The sequence below is a fragment of the Mesoplodon densirostris genome, chromosome 19 (assembly GCF_025265405.1).
Source record: "Mesoplodon densirostris isolate mMesDen1 chromosome 19, mMesDen1 primary haplotype, whole genome shotgun sequence".
NCBI classification, from domain to species: domain Eukaryota; kingdom Metazoa; phylum Chordata; class Mammalia; order Artiodactyla; family Ziphiidae; genus Mesoplodon; species Mesoplodon densirostris.
The window spans coordinates 9,665,025-9,678,520 of NC_082679.1; the positions used below are offsets into that span (position 1 = coordinate 9,665,025).

Sequence of the window (13,496 nt, forward strand, 5' to 3'; positions counted from 1 at the left end):
CACTTCTCTCTCCATCTGTTGGCTCTGACTCACCCCACTCCAGACACGCAGGCCGCCTCTGTTCCTCAGACACCGCCAAGCTCCTTCCCGCCCCAGGGCCTTTGCAGATGCGTTTCCTTCTGCCTAGAATCTCGCCGCCAATTCTTTCCAAAGGTGTCTCCTTCACCTCTTTCAGGCATGGCTTAAATGTCACTTCCTCAGAGATGCCCCAGATCACACTAGGCCCCCTTCTAACTTTTCTTTATAAGCCGTTCCACAGCGTATATGTAACTCGGTTTATCCTCACGGTCTGTTTCCCCCACGCAGTTGTGATCTCTAGGAGAACAGGGACCTTGTCTTCTGTTTCCTTCCCCTCCGCCCCCCCGCCCCCGCGCCGCCCCATTTCCCCAGCGCTCTCCACACCAGGCCTGGTACACAGCAAGCGCTCAATAAATACGTGCTAACTGAATGGACCCAAGAATCCCGCTGCCTAGCAGTAACTTTCTAAGACATGGCTGGCCTCACCCCCAGGACCTGGGAGTGTCCTCGAGCACAGAGCGCGGCCGGCGGCGACCTGGCCGGGGCCGGAACCCGAGGGCAGGGTCTGGAAGGCGCGCTCGGGGGGTTGGCACGGTTCTTCGCCGAGTCTGTGGCGCAGGCGGCAGCGGTGCCAGCCCCGCTGGATCTCCGACTGCACCTGCAACAGGACAGCGATCAGAGGCGGCGCGGGGCGCGCCATTCCCTGCGCGGCCGGCAGAGGGCGTGGGCGGCGGGCCGGGGCTCTCCCTACCTCCTTGTTGATGAAGCAGTAGAGGACGCTGACCAGAAAGCCCTGCCAGAGGAGGTGCGGGGTTAAATTGGGGGCAGGGGCAGGGTTATAAACACCCCTGAATGAGCTCTGACCCCTTCCAGGCCCCAAACCACCTCGCCTGCCGCCACCCTGGTCCTACACTATTGCAGTCACCTTCTCCCTGGCTCCCGAATCCCGCCTTGCCCTCGCCACTTTGCTGAGCAATCAGGGCTGGAGGTTAAGAACAAGTGACCCCGGAGGTAGCCTGCCTGGATGTGATCACCGCTTCCCCACTTTCTTCCCCACTTGGGTAAGCTGCTTAACCCCTCTGTGACTCAGTTTCTGCATCTGGAAAATGGAGTAATAATACAGTGGTGGTCGTGAGAATTGAGGTATTATTAATATGCAAGAAGCTCTAGTGCGTGACACATAGTTAAACCTTTTTCTGAATTTTATCATAACTCACTACATGATTTTATTTATCTATTTAGCCACACTATGCGGCTTGCGGGATCTTAGTTCCCCAACCAGGGATCGAACCCAGGCCCTCGTCAGTGAAGGCATGGAGTCCTAACCACTGGACCGCCAGGGAATTCCCTATTTATAAACTTTAATAAAGAATTAGTTTTAGGGCTTCCCTGGTGGCGCAGTGGTTGAGAGTCCGCCTGCCGATGCAGGGGACACAGGTTCGTGCCCCGGAACGGGAAGATCCCATATGCCGCAGAGCGGCTGGGCCCGTGAGCCATGGCCGCTGAGCCTGCGCGTCCGGAGCCTGTGCTCCGCAACGGGAGAGGCCACAACAGTGAGAGGCCCGCGTACCGCAAAAAAAAAGAATTAGTTTTATATTTATATAAATTTATACATATTTTACATATAAATTTAAATAAATATAAAGTATGTTTATAATTAAGAAAGTAATTGATATATTAATGAAAGACAATTATTTTATGTGTAATTATTAAGATATTTCTTATCACTTTCCACTATCCTTTTAATATCGAACTCTGATCACGTCCCTCTGCTCTTCTGGCTCCCACCTCACTCAGAGGAAAAGCCAAAGTCCTCGCTTGGCTCAAGGATCTGCCCAGGTATCTCACCTCTGTCCTATCCCCCGCTTGCTCTCGCTGGCTCCCCCTGCTGAGGCATGCTGACCTTCTTCCATCATGACGGGTGGAAGATCATGATCTTCATGATCTCTCTCCCACCTCAGAGATCTTGCACTTCGCATTTCTCTTTCTGGAACATTTTTCCCAAGTATCTTCCTGGCTTGTTCCCTCATCTTTGGGTCTCTGCTCCAGTGTCTTTTCAGCGAGGCCTTCCCTGATCCCCTGTCTATAATCCCATCCTTCTTTGTTGGCTCCTCATCTCTGTTTTCTTGCTTTCTTTCCCCCCTCCTTTAGGCACGTCTCACCATCTGACATTCTGTATATTTTACTTATATAGCATCTTTAGCATCTGTCTCTCCCACTAGAGGGCAGGCATCATTTGGTTCTTGGCTGTATCCCCAGAGTAAGCCTGGAAGAGTGCTTGGTACATAGTAAGTGTTCAATAAAGTTTTGCTGAATGTAATGAATGAACAGCCTTATGAAGTGAGACAAGTATTGTCCCCACTTTAGAGATGAGAAAACTGAGGCCCAACAAGGTAAAAAGCAGGGTGGAGGCTAGGGTAGGGCAAGCATGGGCAGGGTGGTCCTTCAACTTCAGGGAGCACTTCCTTAAAATTTGCGCTTTAGGTACTTCAGATGCCTCACCCTTGCCCTGGCCCTGAGGTGAAGGCCACAGAGCTGGGAGTGACAACCCAAATTTGGCCCCAGCCCTGGCTGGCCTCAAAGCCCTCTGTCTTAACCAGGAGGCAGTACTGCTGGGGCTGCCTGGTCTCCTGTCCCCTCTCTGCTTCTTCCCCAGCCCGGGGACGGCACTAGCTCAGTATTTTGTGTAGAATGAATGAACCAAATCCCATCTGCACACCCCATTCTGTGGCTGCGCCAGAGGATGATTGTAACCCTCACGCCCCTCTGAGTAGGAGGACACCAAGTCAAAGGGTGTAGCTCCTGCACCCTGCTTAAGCACCTGGAAAGAACTGAGGAAGATCTCAAAGCTGAGCTTGGCCAAGCGCAGGGCACCCCGGGCCTGTTCCTCAGTCACGGGAGCAAACACCACCTCGTGGACGCCCAGCAGGGGCACCAGCGTCAGCGTGGAGCGAGCCAGCCTGGGGGTAGAGGGTGGCAGTGGTCCCGCGGCCCCGGGTCCACCATCTTGCACCCAGCCACCTTCCCCTCCGTCCCCACCGCCCTCCTTCACCTCAGTCGGTAGTCTGGGCAGCGCATCTGTTGCGTCCTCAGCTTTGACGCGAGGATGCCAAGGATGCGGATAAAGATGAGAAAATTAATCTGCGGAGAGAGAGAGAGAGAGACTGAGCCAGTTCCCCCCTCTCAGCCCTACCCCCCACCGCCCCGGCTTCCCAGGATAGGAAATCCCTGCGACCAGCCTGAAAGAGGTGGGGCCGGCCGTACCAAGATGGTTAGCAGGATAGGGGTCCTTATAATCCACCAAATGCCCTTGATATCGTTCCGCTCCCAGCACCTAGAGGAGGGGGAGCAGAGCTAAGGGACAGAAAACCTTAGGCTCGCCGAATAAAGCACTTAAACTCCGCAGGCCCCGCCCACCTTCCTTAACGCCACACCCACATTTCCTTAAAGCCCCGCCCGCTACTATTTAGGCCCAGCCCTCATCCCTCCCCTTCTCGTAGTCCTGGAACCCAACTTTATAAGCGACCTGTTCCTCTAGAACCCACCCAGGTCCCTAGGTGCAATTAGAAACTCCCCACGTTTCCATCGCACCCCTCCCGCGTCCCTCAAAGCTCCGCCCACCTCCCAAGCCCCGCCCCAGACCCGCGACTCACTGCGTGTTCTCGTACAGGTACCTGACGATCACCCAAGGAATGACGAAAAGCGCGGGGGCCCCTGTGCAGACCCAACCCCCGCCCCCCACCCCGCCGCAGCTGTCAGAGCGCGCACGGGCCCCGCCAGGCCCAAGACCCGAGGAATTCCCCCGCCGGGAAGGGGAGGCAGAAGCCTAGAGAGGAGAGGAGACCCCCTGAGGTAGACCAGCAGGGTAGCTGGGGGGAGGGGAGGCGCGCTGGGCTGGGCAGGGGACAGGGTCGGGGCTCACCCCAGCCGAGGAGCATGTAGCAGCGGAAGTGGCCCTCCTCGGAGCCTCCCACAAGCACCAGGAGGCTGTGCAGGTAGATGCCCTCCACCAGCAGCCACGTGTAGTTGGCACCCACGCAGTATTGGGTCAAGATCTGGGCCGTGCGACAGGCAGCTAGGGCCTAGGGGGTGGCCAGACAAGAGGAGGGGGCAGTCAGGGCCCCCTCCACCCCCATCTCTTGTCGTCTCTTGACATCAAATATTCTTCTCTCATTCTATATCACCAAAGGATGATATAGAATTGGTTTCTCTCGCCCTATTCTCTTTCCCTGTATGAACTCTCCCACTCTAACCTCTTTAACAAGTGGTATCTTACATCTTGCTATCAGAGTTCCCCCCAGATCCCCCCCAAATATGGCCTCTCCCACCCCATCTCCTTCTAAGAATTCCACTCAACTACTCCACCTCTCAAAAGGTTTCTCTCATGTCCCACCAGCATATGGACTCTCCCACCCCTTGGCGTTTTAACAATTGGTATGGCCCAACTTAATAGGTTTTCTCCCCGCTGTCCCTCTCTCCCACCTTGTCTCCCAGGAACAAATTGGTATTTACCAAATCCCCCCACTAGTTAGTTTCTCCCATCCTGCCACCGTCTCACCTCTAGCAAGGGATTCTCTCATTGGTGCGAAAGTCTAAGGATGGGTGAGATACTGAGAGAACGAGAATGGAAAATTCCAATAGAGGAGGTGATGGGGTGAGAGAGTTCAATGATGGGGGAGGCCGAGTTGGGAGGGTCCCTCTCCAATTGTGTTGGAAAGGTCAAGAGAGATTAACTGTCGATAGGGTAGGAGGTAGTAAATGGAATGGGAACCCTCTGGCCTCACCAGAGGAGAGAGAATCCCAATTTGAGAAAGAGAGAGATGGTGCTCACCCGGTTCCACAGGATAGGAGCCTGATCCCCAGGGTAGAGGCCAGGTGGAGGAAGCAGACGGTCTCGGGTGAGGATGGCTGCTGCCCGCAGCATGAAAGACGTGAACAGGTTGATGTGGATGTAGTTGCGAGTGCAGCGCAGCCGCCTGGGGGATTTGGAAGGCAGTCTGGGGACCTGTCCTTGGCCACACAGAGTCCCTTAAACTACCCCCCAGCCCTTCCCACAGAACCACCATTGAATGCTTGTTTCCGGTGGAGCCTGACTACCCCATCTTACTGGAAAAACTGAAGCCCAGTCTCAGGGCCGGGGGTCCCACCTGAAGAAACTCAAGATGAGCAAGGCGAGCAGCAGTGTGGCAAGGGACAGGGAGTAGCCCACGGTGTACACAACCTGCAGCCGCTCCAAGCTCAGCCTTTGGTCCTGGGGGTGGGGCAAGAGGACACAGAAATAGAGCTCAGTTCTTCCCCTAGGGCCATAAAGGTGCTGGAGAAATATCTTCTCTTTGTTCCTACCTCACACCCCAGTGTTCTTTTGGGGATCCACCTACCATTGTCTGAGTGGGGCACTCCACCCCTCAACTCCAAGTCTGGGCATGTGACCAGCCAATCAGAGCATTCTATCTAACACTACACCACACACACACCCACACACACCCACACCCACCCACACCCACCCACCCACACACACACACACACACACACACACACTGATTAGTCGAGGGCAGTTGTATGACCCAAATCAGGCCAATGACAGTCAGTCCCGGGACATAAAGTTAGAGCTATTGAGAAAAAAGCTCAGTCTTCCTACATTGTTGCTTGGTAGGTGGAACGTGAGCCTGGTGCCAGTGGGAGCCACCTTTTCCACCTCACAGAAAAGAGGACACCATCATACAGAAAAACAGAGGAACAATATGGTGAGATTCCCAACCACATCATTTTAGCACCCAGATCCAGCTGTGCCTGAAGCTGTAGCCTTATACTTTTCAATCACAAAAGCCAATATATTTCTTTTTCTTTCTCCTTCAAACAAGGAGCTGAATTTCTATCACTTGGAACCCAGAGTCCTGAACAGTACAAGGGGTTTGAGGCTCTGTCTGAGGCTGCTTTCTGCCTATGTCTGGACATCCTACCCTGAATCCCTCACCTCTTCTTACCTGAAAAACCCCATTCTTCTCTGGGTTCTCACACTGAGAATGGTCTCTCCAAGGTCCCCATTGGCCATCACTGCCACAATGGCGGAGGACAAAGCCTGCAGCCACTGTGGGGAAACAAGGGAGGGGATCAGAGGCACAGAGATGGAGGCAGAAAGACAAATTGTGAGACTAAGGCAGAGAGAGATCCAGTGATATGATGATGTTAAACCCTTATGTAGCATTTTACACGTATCAATTAATTTAATATTCATCACAAGCCTGTGAACTTGGTACTATCATAAACATCATTTTACAAACGAGGAAAGTGAGGCGTAAAGAAATTAAATAAACTACCCTAGGTCACACAGCTAGTTAGGCAAGGAAGACCAAGATATGCAGAAACAGACTCATGAAAAGGAGAGAAAATAAAGACCTGGTGGTCCTCAGAGAGATACAGAGACAGAGAAGGGGCATTATGTGGTGACCCAGCCAGGGGTGGACAGACAGAAGGAGACACCCAGCCAGACAAAGAGGAGCAGGATTGCTGCGGGGCAGGGTTAGAAGAGAGCTGTTTGTGTCAGGGGAGGGACCGGTGTCCACGAGGCAGCTCACCGTGGCGGTTCCAGGGCAGGTACCAGGGGCAGGACGCACGGGCAGTGGCATTGGGTGCAGTGTGGTCCCAGCAGACGTACATATCAAAGGACCCGTTACAGGAGAGGCCTGGGGTGGGCGTGGGGGCCAGATGTCGGGTGGACCGTCTGTACCTCTCTTCCAATGCTTCTCCGCCTTCCACACACAAGCCCTGCCCCAGCCCCGCCCACCTAGAGTGGTCGGGTCCCTGCTCCGTCACAGCTCCTCCCACCAGACCCCAAGGCCCCGCCCACCTTCCGAGCCCTGCTCTGGGCTCCTCCCACCAAGCAAGTTCCCGCCGCAGATGCTTCCCACTCTGCAAGGCCCTTCCTAGGCTCCACCCCAAACTCCCTCTTCGAGGTCCACTTTAGGTCCCACCCACCTAGTGTAGGCCCCGCCCAAGACCCCTCCCCTTTCAAGGTTCATCTCAGGCCTCTCCCACGCCACTCACATTTAACATAGACTTCTCTCTCAGGCCCCGCGGGTCAGTCCTAGGCCGGCCTCAAGCCCACCCCTCTCAGCCCCAGCCCTTCTCTTGCCCCCAGATCTCCACCCCTGTCACACCTGCTGGGGGCGCTGCAGCCTCCAGTGTCGCCTGGCACTCCCTGCGGTACCGTTCCCAACGCTGGTACAGCTCTCCCGCCGTCTGCCCCTCAGAGCCTGCCTACAAAAAGAGAGAAGGGAGGACCCCCCAATCCCGCCCCGCGCTGACCCCTGCTCCCAGGCAGCGTGGTTCCTGAGGGCCAGAAACACCCTAGAGGGACATGGAGGGGCTGTCCTGTTTTGCTCAGGAGTCTTGGGTGGCTTAGAAACCTCTTCTAAGTCTTGAGGGGTGCCTAGAAACCACCAGGGGAGTTGCTGTGGGGAACTGAAAACCTTCAGGAAATTTACGGGAAGGAGGCGGGGAGGTCTTAAAACAATCTTCCCAGTGGGATAAGCCTTAAAAGCCGGCCCCAGACATCCCTCCAAGCCTTGAGCTCCTTGGCTCCTCGGGTTCTCACCTCCGCCCTCCGGAGCAGCGGCTCCCACGGCGAGAGCAGCAGTAGCAGCCACCAGGGTGGACAGTTCGACATCGTGTGGGAGGCAGGGCATGGGGGGCGAAGGGTCCGGTCACGCAAGGGCAGCCGGCTCTGGGGGTCCCGGGGCAGAATCAGGAGCCGCCGCCCTTCTCCCCCAGCCCCAGCGCCACCCCGAAGAGGGATCCAGGTACCCGGAGGCAGCGCTCCTCTCCCCCAAGAGTGGTGATTTGGGGCGGTGGGGGGGAGTGGTGAGGAGTGGGCGGAGACCTAGATCCAACACTTGATTCCCGGGCCCGCCCCCGGCTGTTTCTGGGGCAGCGGCGGTAAAAGGGGGGTGTTTGCTGAGAGTGCGGTTGCCTTAGAGCCGCGCTGGGCAAAAGCGCCAGTGTCACCCGGAGTATAGACCTAGAGACTCCGGGGAACCTGGAGACCGCCTTGGAGAGGAGGGCACGGAGCTTGAAACGACTCTCGAAGTTCCCACTCTCCTAAAGCGTTTTCAAATCGCGGATAGGAACCCGACCGTATCAAACTTTCCCTACTGTGGATAAAACCCAGAGTCAGCGGGACAATCCTCTCCCAGGGACCAGGGAGGCATCGGACCCTCTTGGGTCTGCAGGGGTCCAGATGCCTGGAAATCGGTCTAACCCCCAACACCCCACACCCGGCACCGTGTAGGGAAAGGGGAAAGCAAGGAGGATCTCGGTTGGAGCCCCAGAAAGACACAGAGGCATGAGACAAATACAGAGACTGAGAGACACAGAGACAGACAGGATGAGACACACAGTAAGAGACCAGAAACCAAAAGGAGAAGACAGAGACAAAAATGTGGGCTAGGAGACAAAGAGGAGATAGAGACGCGGAGAGAGATACAGAGAATGGGAGAAAGAGGCAGAGATACAGAGCTATCTAGAGGCTAAACAGAGATTGTGAGACGTGGAGACAAAGATGTTGAGAGACAGACAGAAGGAGGATATAGACTGTGGGCACAGAGAGGCGGAGGGACAAAGGCACAGGCTAAGAAATGCAGAAAGAGGGGCCCAGAGACTTGAGGGGGACGTGTGGCAGGGGGAACAGACTGGGATGGGGGGAGCCCTCACCTGTCCCCAGCCCTCCTCTCGATCACTTGCTTCTGACGCTGCTACCTCCACTGCTTCGCCTGGGCTCTGGAAGAGGTGACAGCCTGGGGTGGTGGGAGGGGGCGGGGCCAGGGCGGGCCAAGGAACAGGAAGGGGGAGCTCCCAGGCAGGGACCCAGCACGGGGGCCAGTTGCGTGTGAGTGTCACAGCCACTCAGGGTCACGTGGGAGAACAGTCACTGCCATCATCCTGAGGACCCCCTCCCAGGGTGCACAGCCTCTCACATTGTCCCACCCGTCCCACTCAGCCACCGCACACGGAGTCGCAGTCACACGCAGTGTCACACACAATCCCATACACCCAGCCGCAGGGAGGCGTGACACAGAATCTCACATACTGTTCCTCAGAGAACACGTTCTCTGTGTTCATTCACAGTCCTACAATCCAGCGTCACACCCGGAGACCCAAAGTCTCTCCCCGACAGGCTGACGGTCATTCGCAGTGACACAGCCACACGCCTGGGGCGTGGACTCCTCCGCTCACACGGAAACACAATCACAGCTTCCCCCAGTCCCAATGATACAGTGTCCATCACACACACATTCACACCATCACTAGGTCCCATCACAGACACTGTCTCCCCCCACTGGCCTGTGTGCCCCATGAGGACAGGGCCAGGGCATCTCAGTCACCACTGGGTCCCCAGCATCCCTCAGCACAGGTTGGGGCACAGAGCAGAGGCTCAAAGAATGATCGTCGACAAACTAAAGGCAGACAGTTATGTGGCTCCTCACGCAGTCATACAGTCCTTTAAGGACGCGACCTGGAGGTAACACACAATGTTACACAACTCCACCCATCAACACGCTCACACACTTCACATAATCACCTACAGAGTCCACAGTCATATTCCAACAACACACATTCCCCAAGTGTCACTAAGGCACACTCTCATGAGCTCCTGGTGTCACATTGTCACGCTGTCATCCTCAGTCACACCCAGTGCTAAGGTCATACAAACATACAACTCTCCATCACAGCCTCACCCGCACTCACAAGTCACATACAGTCACACACAGTCACACAGTTTTCCACAGGATCACACATCATCATCCCATGATCACACACGAACCCATAGCCTCACGTGATCTCCTGGTCACAGTCACCACTGAATCACACGCCCCCTCACAATCTCCACTTTCAGTCTCTTCCTTTGCTCTGAAATGCGGAGAATATTTGGCTTAGAAACTGCGTCCCGGCTCTCAGCACTCTCTTCCCCCTTTAATACAAATCACCAATTCCTGCACGTTAATCATACTAGTAACACACCTGAGGGCACACTCCCTGGCGAGCTGTGAGATAAATGGGACAGAGGTGAGTGTGCCCATTTTGCAGAGGAGAAACTGAGGCCCAGAGGCCCCGGGAGGGGCAGGGAGTAAGGGTGGCGTGAGATCCAGCACCAGAGGCTAAAAGGAGACCAGTCTGGGGGAGGGGGGTTGACATGGGGTGGGTCCTGGCTGTCTGACCTCCAGCTGGCCTCCCTGCTCTCTGCCCCACATTCCTGGCGCCCTCTGGGTCCTGGGAAAGGCTCGGTTCTTGAAGTGGAAAGGGGAGGGGTCTGAGATTGCCCGGCACCTCGGGAAGAGGCTGGGGTTGGGAGGGAGTCTCTTCTTGGCCTCAAGAGGGCCTGGGGGTCACTTGCTAGGGACGGGAAGGTGGGGGGAGGCTGGAAAGTGGGAGGAGAGAGGCTGGGGGTGGGAGGGGGAAGCAGGGGAGAGGAACTGTGGTGGTGAGAGAGACAGGAAAAGAAACCAAGGACCAAGAAAAACCAGAGACAGGCAGAGAAAGGCAGAGACAGGAAGAGGCAGAGATGACAGAGACCAAGAGAGACAGATAGTGAGAAAGAAATAGAAAAGGACAGAAAAGTAGAGAGAAATACCGAGAGAGAGAGTGAGAGGAAACAGAACCAAACAGGGGAGAGAAAGCAGGGTCCAAGGGAGGGAGAAAGACAGAGAGAGAATAGATACAGATTGGCAGATGGAGATGGGGAGGGGTGGAGGGAGAGAGAGCCTGAAAGACGGGGGCCCTGAGGAGAGATAACCAAGGCAGGAGCCGGGAGGTGAGCAGCCTACTGGTGCTCAGAGCCCCTCACCCCTCCCTCGTCAAGTCCCTCTGGGAAAACACAGGGCAGAACAGGGCACTGGGTGGGGGGTGGGCGTGAAGGACAGGAGGGATGATGCCTGGGTCACCGACTGGACCCCTGCCCATCTCAGCCCTCCTGAGGGCTTTTACAGTCTCCCAGGGTCTGGGGAGGAGGCACCAGGGCCACAGGGGTGGCCACAGGGGCCCTCCCCCATCCCCACGCTCAGCGCTTCTGGAAACTGCAGGCAGAGAAGCAGCCCTGCCCTCCCCCCCTGTTCTTCTCCTCTCTCTGTCATCCATCTCTCTCCACGCCATCTTCTCTCTCCTCGGTCTGAATCCCTCCTTTCTCCTTTCCTCCAAGCCCGCACTCAGTTTGTCTGTCTTCCACTCTTGTTGGCTAGACTGTCTTTTCTCTTCCCTCCAGGTTTCCTTTCGCCCCCTCCTCATTTCTCTTGCTCACTCCATTCTCCAGGTCAGTCTCTTCTTGCCTGTCTTGAAGCTTTCTCCTTTCTCGTTCCTCTTTTCCTATCTCCTCTCAGGGTGTCTGTTTTTCTCTCTCCATGTCCCCTGGTCCCGGGTCTCCAGACTGTTGTTCCCTCCACCCCAGGCCTGACCAGGCAGTGCTCCCCCCACCTCAGGATGCAGTGGTGGGGAGGAAGCTGGGGGACCTGTGCCTCCCCCCGTGGGGCTGCCTGGCCAAGAAGAGCCTGTGGGGAGCAGGCAGGGGCCTGGAGTGCTGGCAGATGGTGCAGGAGAAATGAGGCAGAGAGAGATGGGGAGAGGAGGGCCCCATAGGGACTGAGGCCAGAAATGGGAGGCCAAGATGGTCCCCTGGGGACTGCAGAGAGACAAGGTCTGAAAGACAGAAACCCAGAGAGAGAGAGACACACACACACAGGATCCAGAGAAAGACAGGAACCCAGAGACAGAGATCCAGAGATGGGGGCCTAGAGAGACCAACACAAAAAACATGGGACTCAAGAGAGAGACAGAGACAAAGAAGGACATGAGACCCAGAAAGACAGAGACAAGACCCAAAGAGAGACCGAGACATAGAGACATAATACCAAGAGAGATACAGAGATGTGGAGAAACCTAGGGATGGGAACCCAAAGAGAGAGAGAGAGAGAGAGTAAAAGGACAGAGAAAGAGACTCAGAGAGAGGAGACCTGAGAGACAGAGACCCAGAGACAGGTATCAGAGCGATAATCAGAGACAAAGATGAAGAAACGGTCCAGAGAGACAGAGAGACTTGGAACACAGATAAATGAGGACGGGGATAAACTCTCAAAGACACAATCGGATAGAGATGAGACAGAGATGAGGCCTGGTTCCCCTCACCCTCTTCCAGGAGCGGGGGTGATTCCCCTGACCCTGCCTCTCCCCCCTCACTGCCCCCCCGCCCTCCTGCAGCACGTCCCCAGTCTCCATAGCAACCTTCCCAGATCCTGAGGGCAAATATTGTCCTGGGCAGAAGCAGCGGGGCTGTGTTGACATAATCTCTTGCTGGTGGGCTGAGGGCTCCAGGGAACCAAGAGGCCAGGATGGGAGGGCAGGAGAGCAGAGGGGCTCTCCGCTGGGGCCCCAAAGACAGCTCCCACCTGCCACCACCTCCAGATCAAGGTGCAGTGCTCCCTGCCCTGGGAGGAGCCTCTGAGACATTCAAACCTGGAGCCCTGGCTGCCCCCTGGTGGTGGTGGGCCATCCCTCAAGCCCATTTTCTAGCATCACAGAGAGCAGGCTGGCATTTTCCTCCTCGTTTGTACTTATTTTATTTTGTTTTATATTATATTATTTAATTTTATTATTTAATTTTATTTTTTGGCTGCATCACGCGACTTGTGGGATCTTAGCTCTCCGACCAGGGATCGAACCCGTGCCCTCAGCAGTGAAAGCGTGGAGTCCTAACCACTGGACCGCCAGAGAAGTCCCCTTTCCTGGTTTTTAGAATCCTCCCTCTCCTCCCAGCCCCTACTCTGATCCAGTACCCTTCTCTCCCTGTTCTGCTGCCCGAGGCGTGTCCCTCTCCTTTCCATCCATCCCCCAACCTCCCCAGAGCAGCCAGGCAGTGAGAGTGGTCCTGCTAAAGCACAAACCTGTCCCTGTCCCTCTCCTGCTCAGAACCTGCCATGGCTCCCCAGTACCTTCAAGAGAAAGCTCAGGCTCCTCTCACAGCCGTCCAGGCCTTTGCTGAGCTCTCCAGCCTTCTCTCCATCACTTCCCAACTCTTCAAACCCTTTCCAGCCCCCCAACCTCGGTTCCAGCAGTTTTTTCTGCCTCAATTACCTCCACACAATTTTGGTCAAGTCTTCCAAGCCCACCTCAAAATTAGCTCAGTCACTCAACAAATAATGATTCCTTCTCCTGGACCATGAGCTCTGAGAGGGCAGGGCTGGGGCTGTCTCAGTCACTACTGGGTCCCCAGCATCACCCAACACAGGTTCGGCACAGAGCTGGATTCAATTTACTTTATTGGGTACTTGTTATGTATCAGGCCCTGGGCTTGGTGGTGCTGGGGGCCTGGATGGCCAAGATAGCCCTTGCCCTGCCCTCATGGAGCTCCCAGCCCAGGTATAGACTTAGGGAGACAGACTAACAGAAGGAGAGGTAGAAAGAGAAACACAAAGAAAGAAAGAGTCAGAAAGACA

General features: G+C 55.5%; 1 protein-coding gene across 1 annotated transcript; it reads right to left on the reverse strand.

The window, feature by feature from the left end:
• Positions 1–469: 469 nt before the first annotated feature.
• On the reverse strand, positions 470–9,202 carry GIPR (gastric inhibitory polypeptide receptor). The gene is made up of 16 exons (XM_060083104.1): positions 9,148–9,202; positions 8,728–8,810; positions 7,822–8,115; positions 7,613–7,741; positions 7,176–7,275; positions 6,594–6,701; positions 6,003–6,106; positions 5,166–5,269; positions 4,850–4,994; positions 3,941–4,100; positions 3,672–3,732; positions 3,283–3,352; positions 3,071–3,159; positions 2,840–2,978; positions 770–811; positions 470–676 (listed from the first exon to the last, which is right to left on the reverse strand). Exons 1-16 carry the CDS (start codon positions 9,200–9,202, stop codon positions 470–472), a joined length of 1,890 nt encoding a protein of 629 aa, XP_059939087.1.
• Between the last annotated feature and the right edge of the window lie 4,294 nt (positions 9,203–13,496).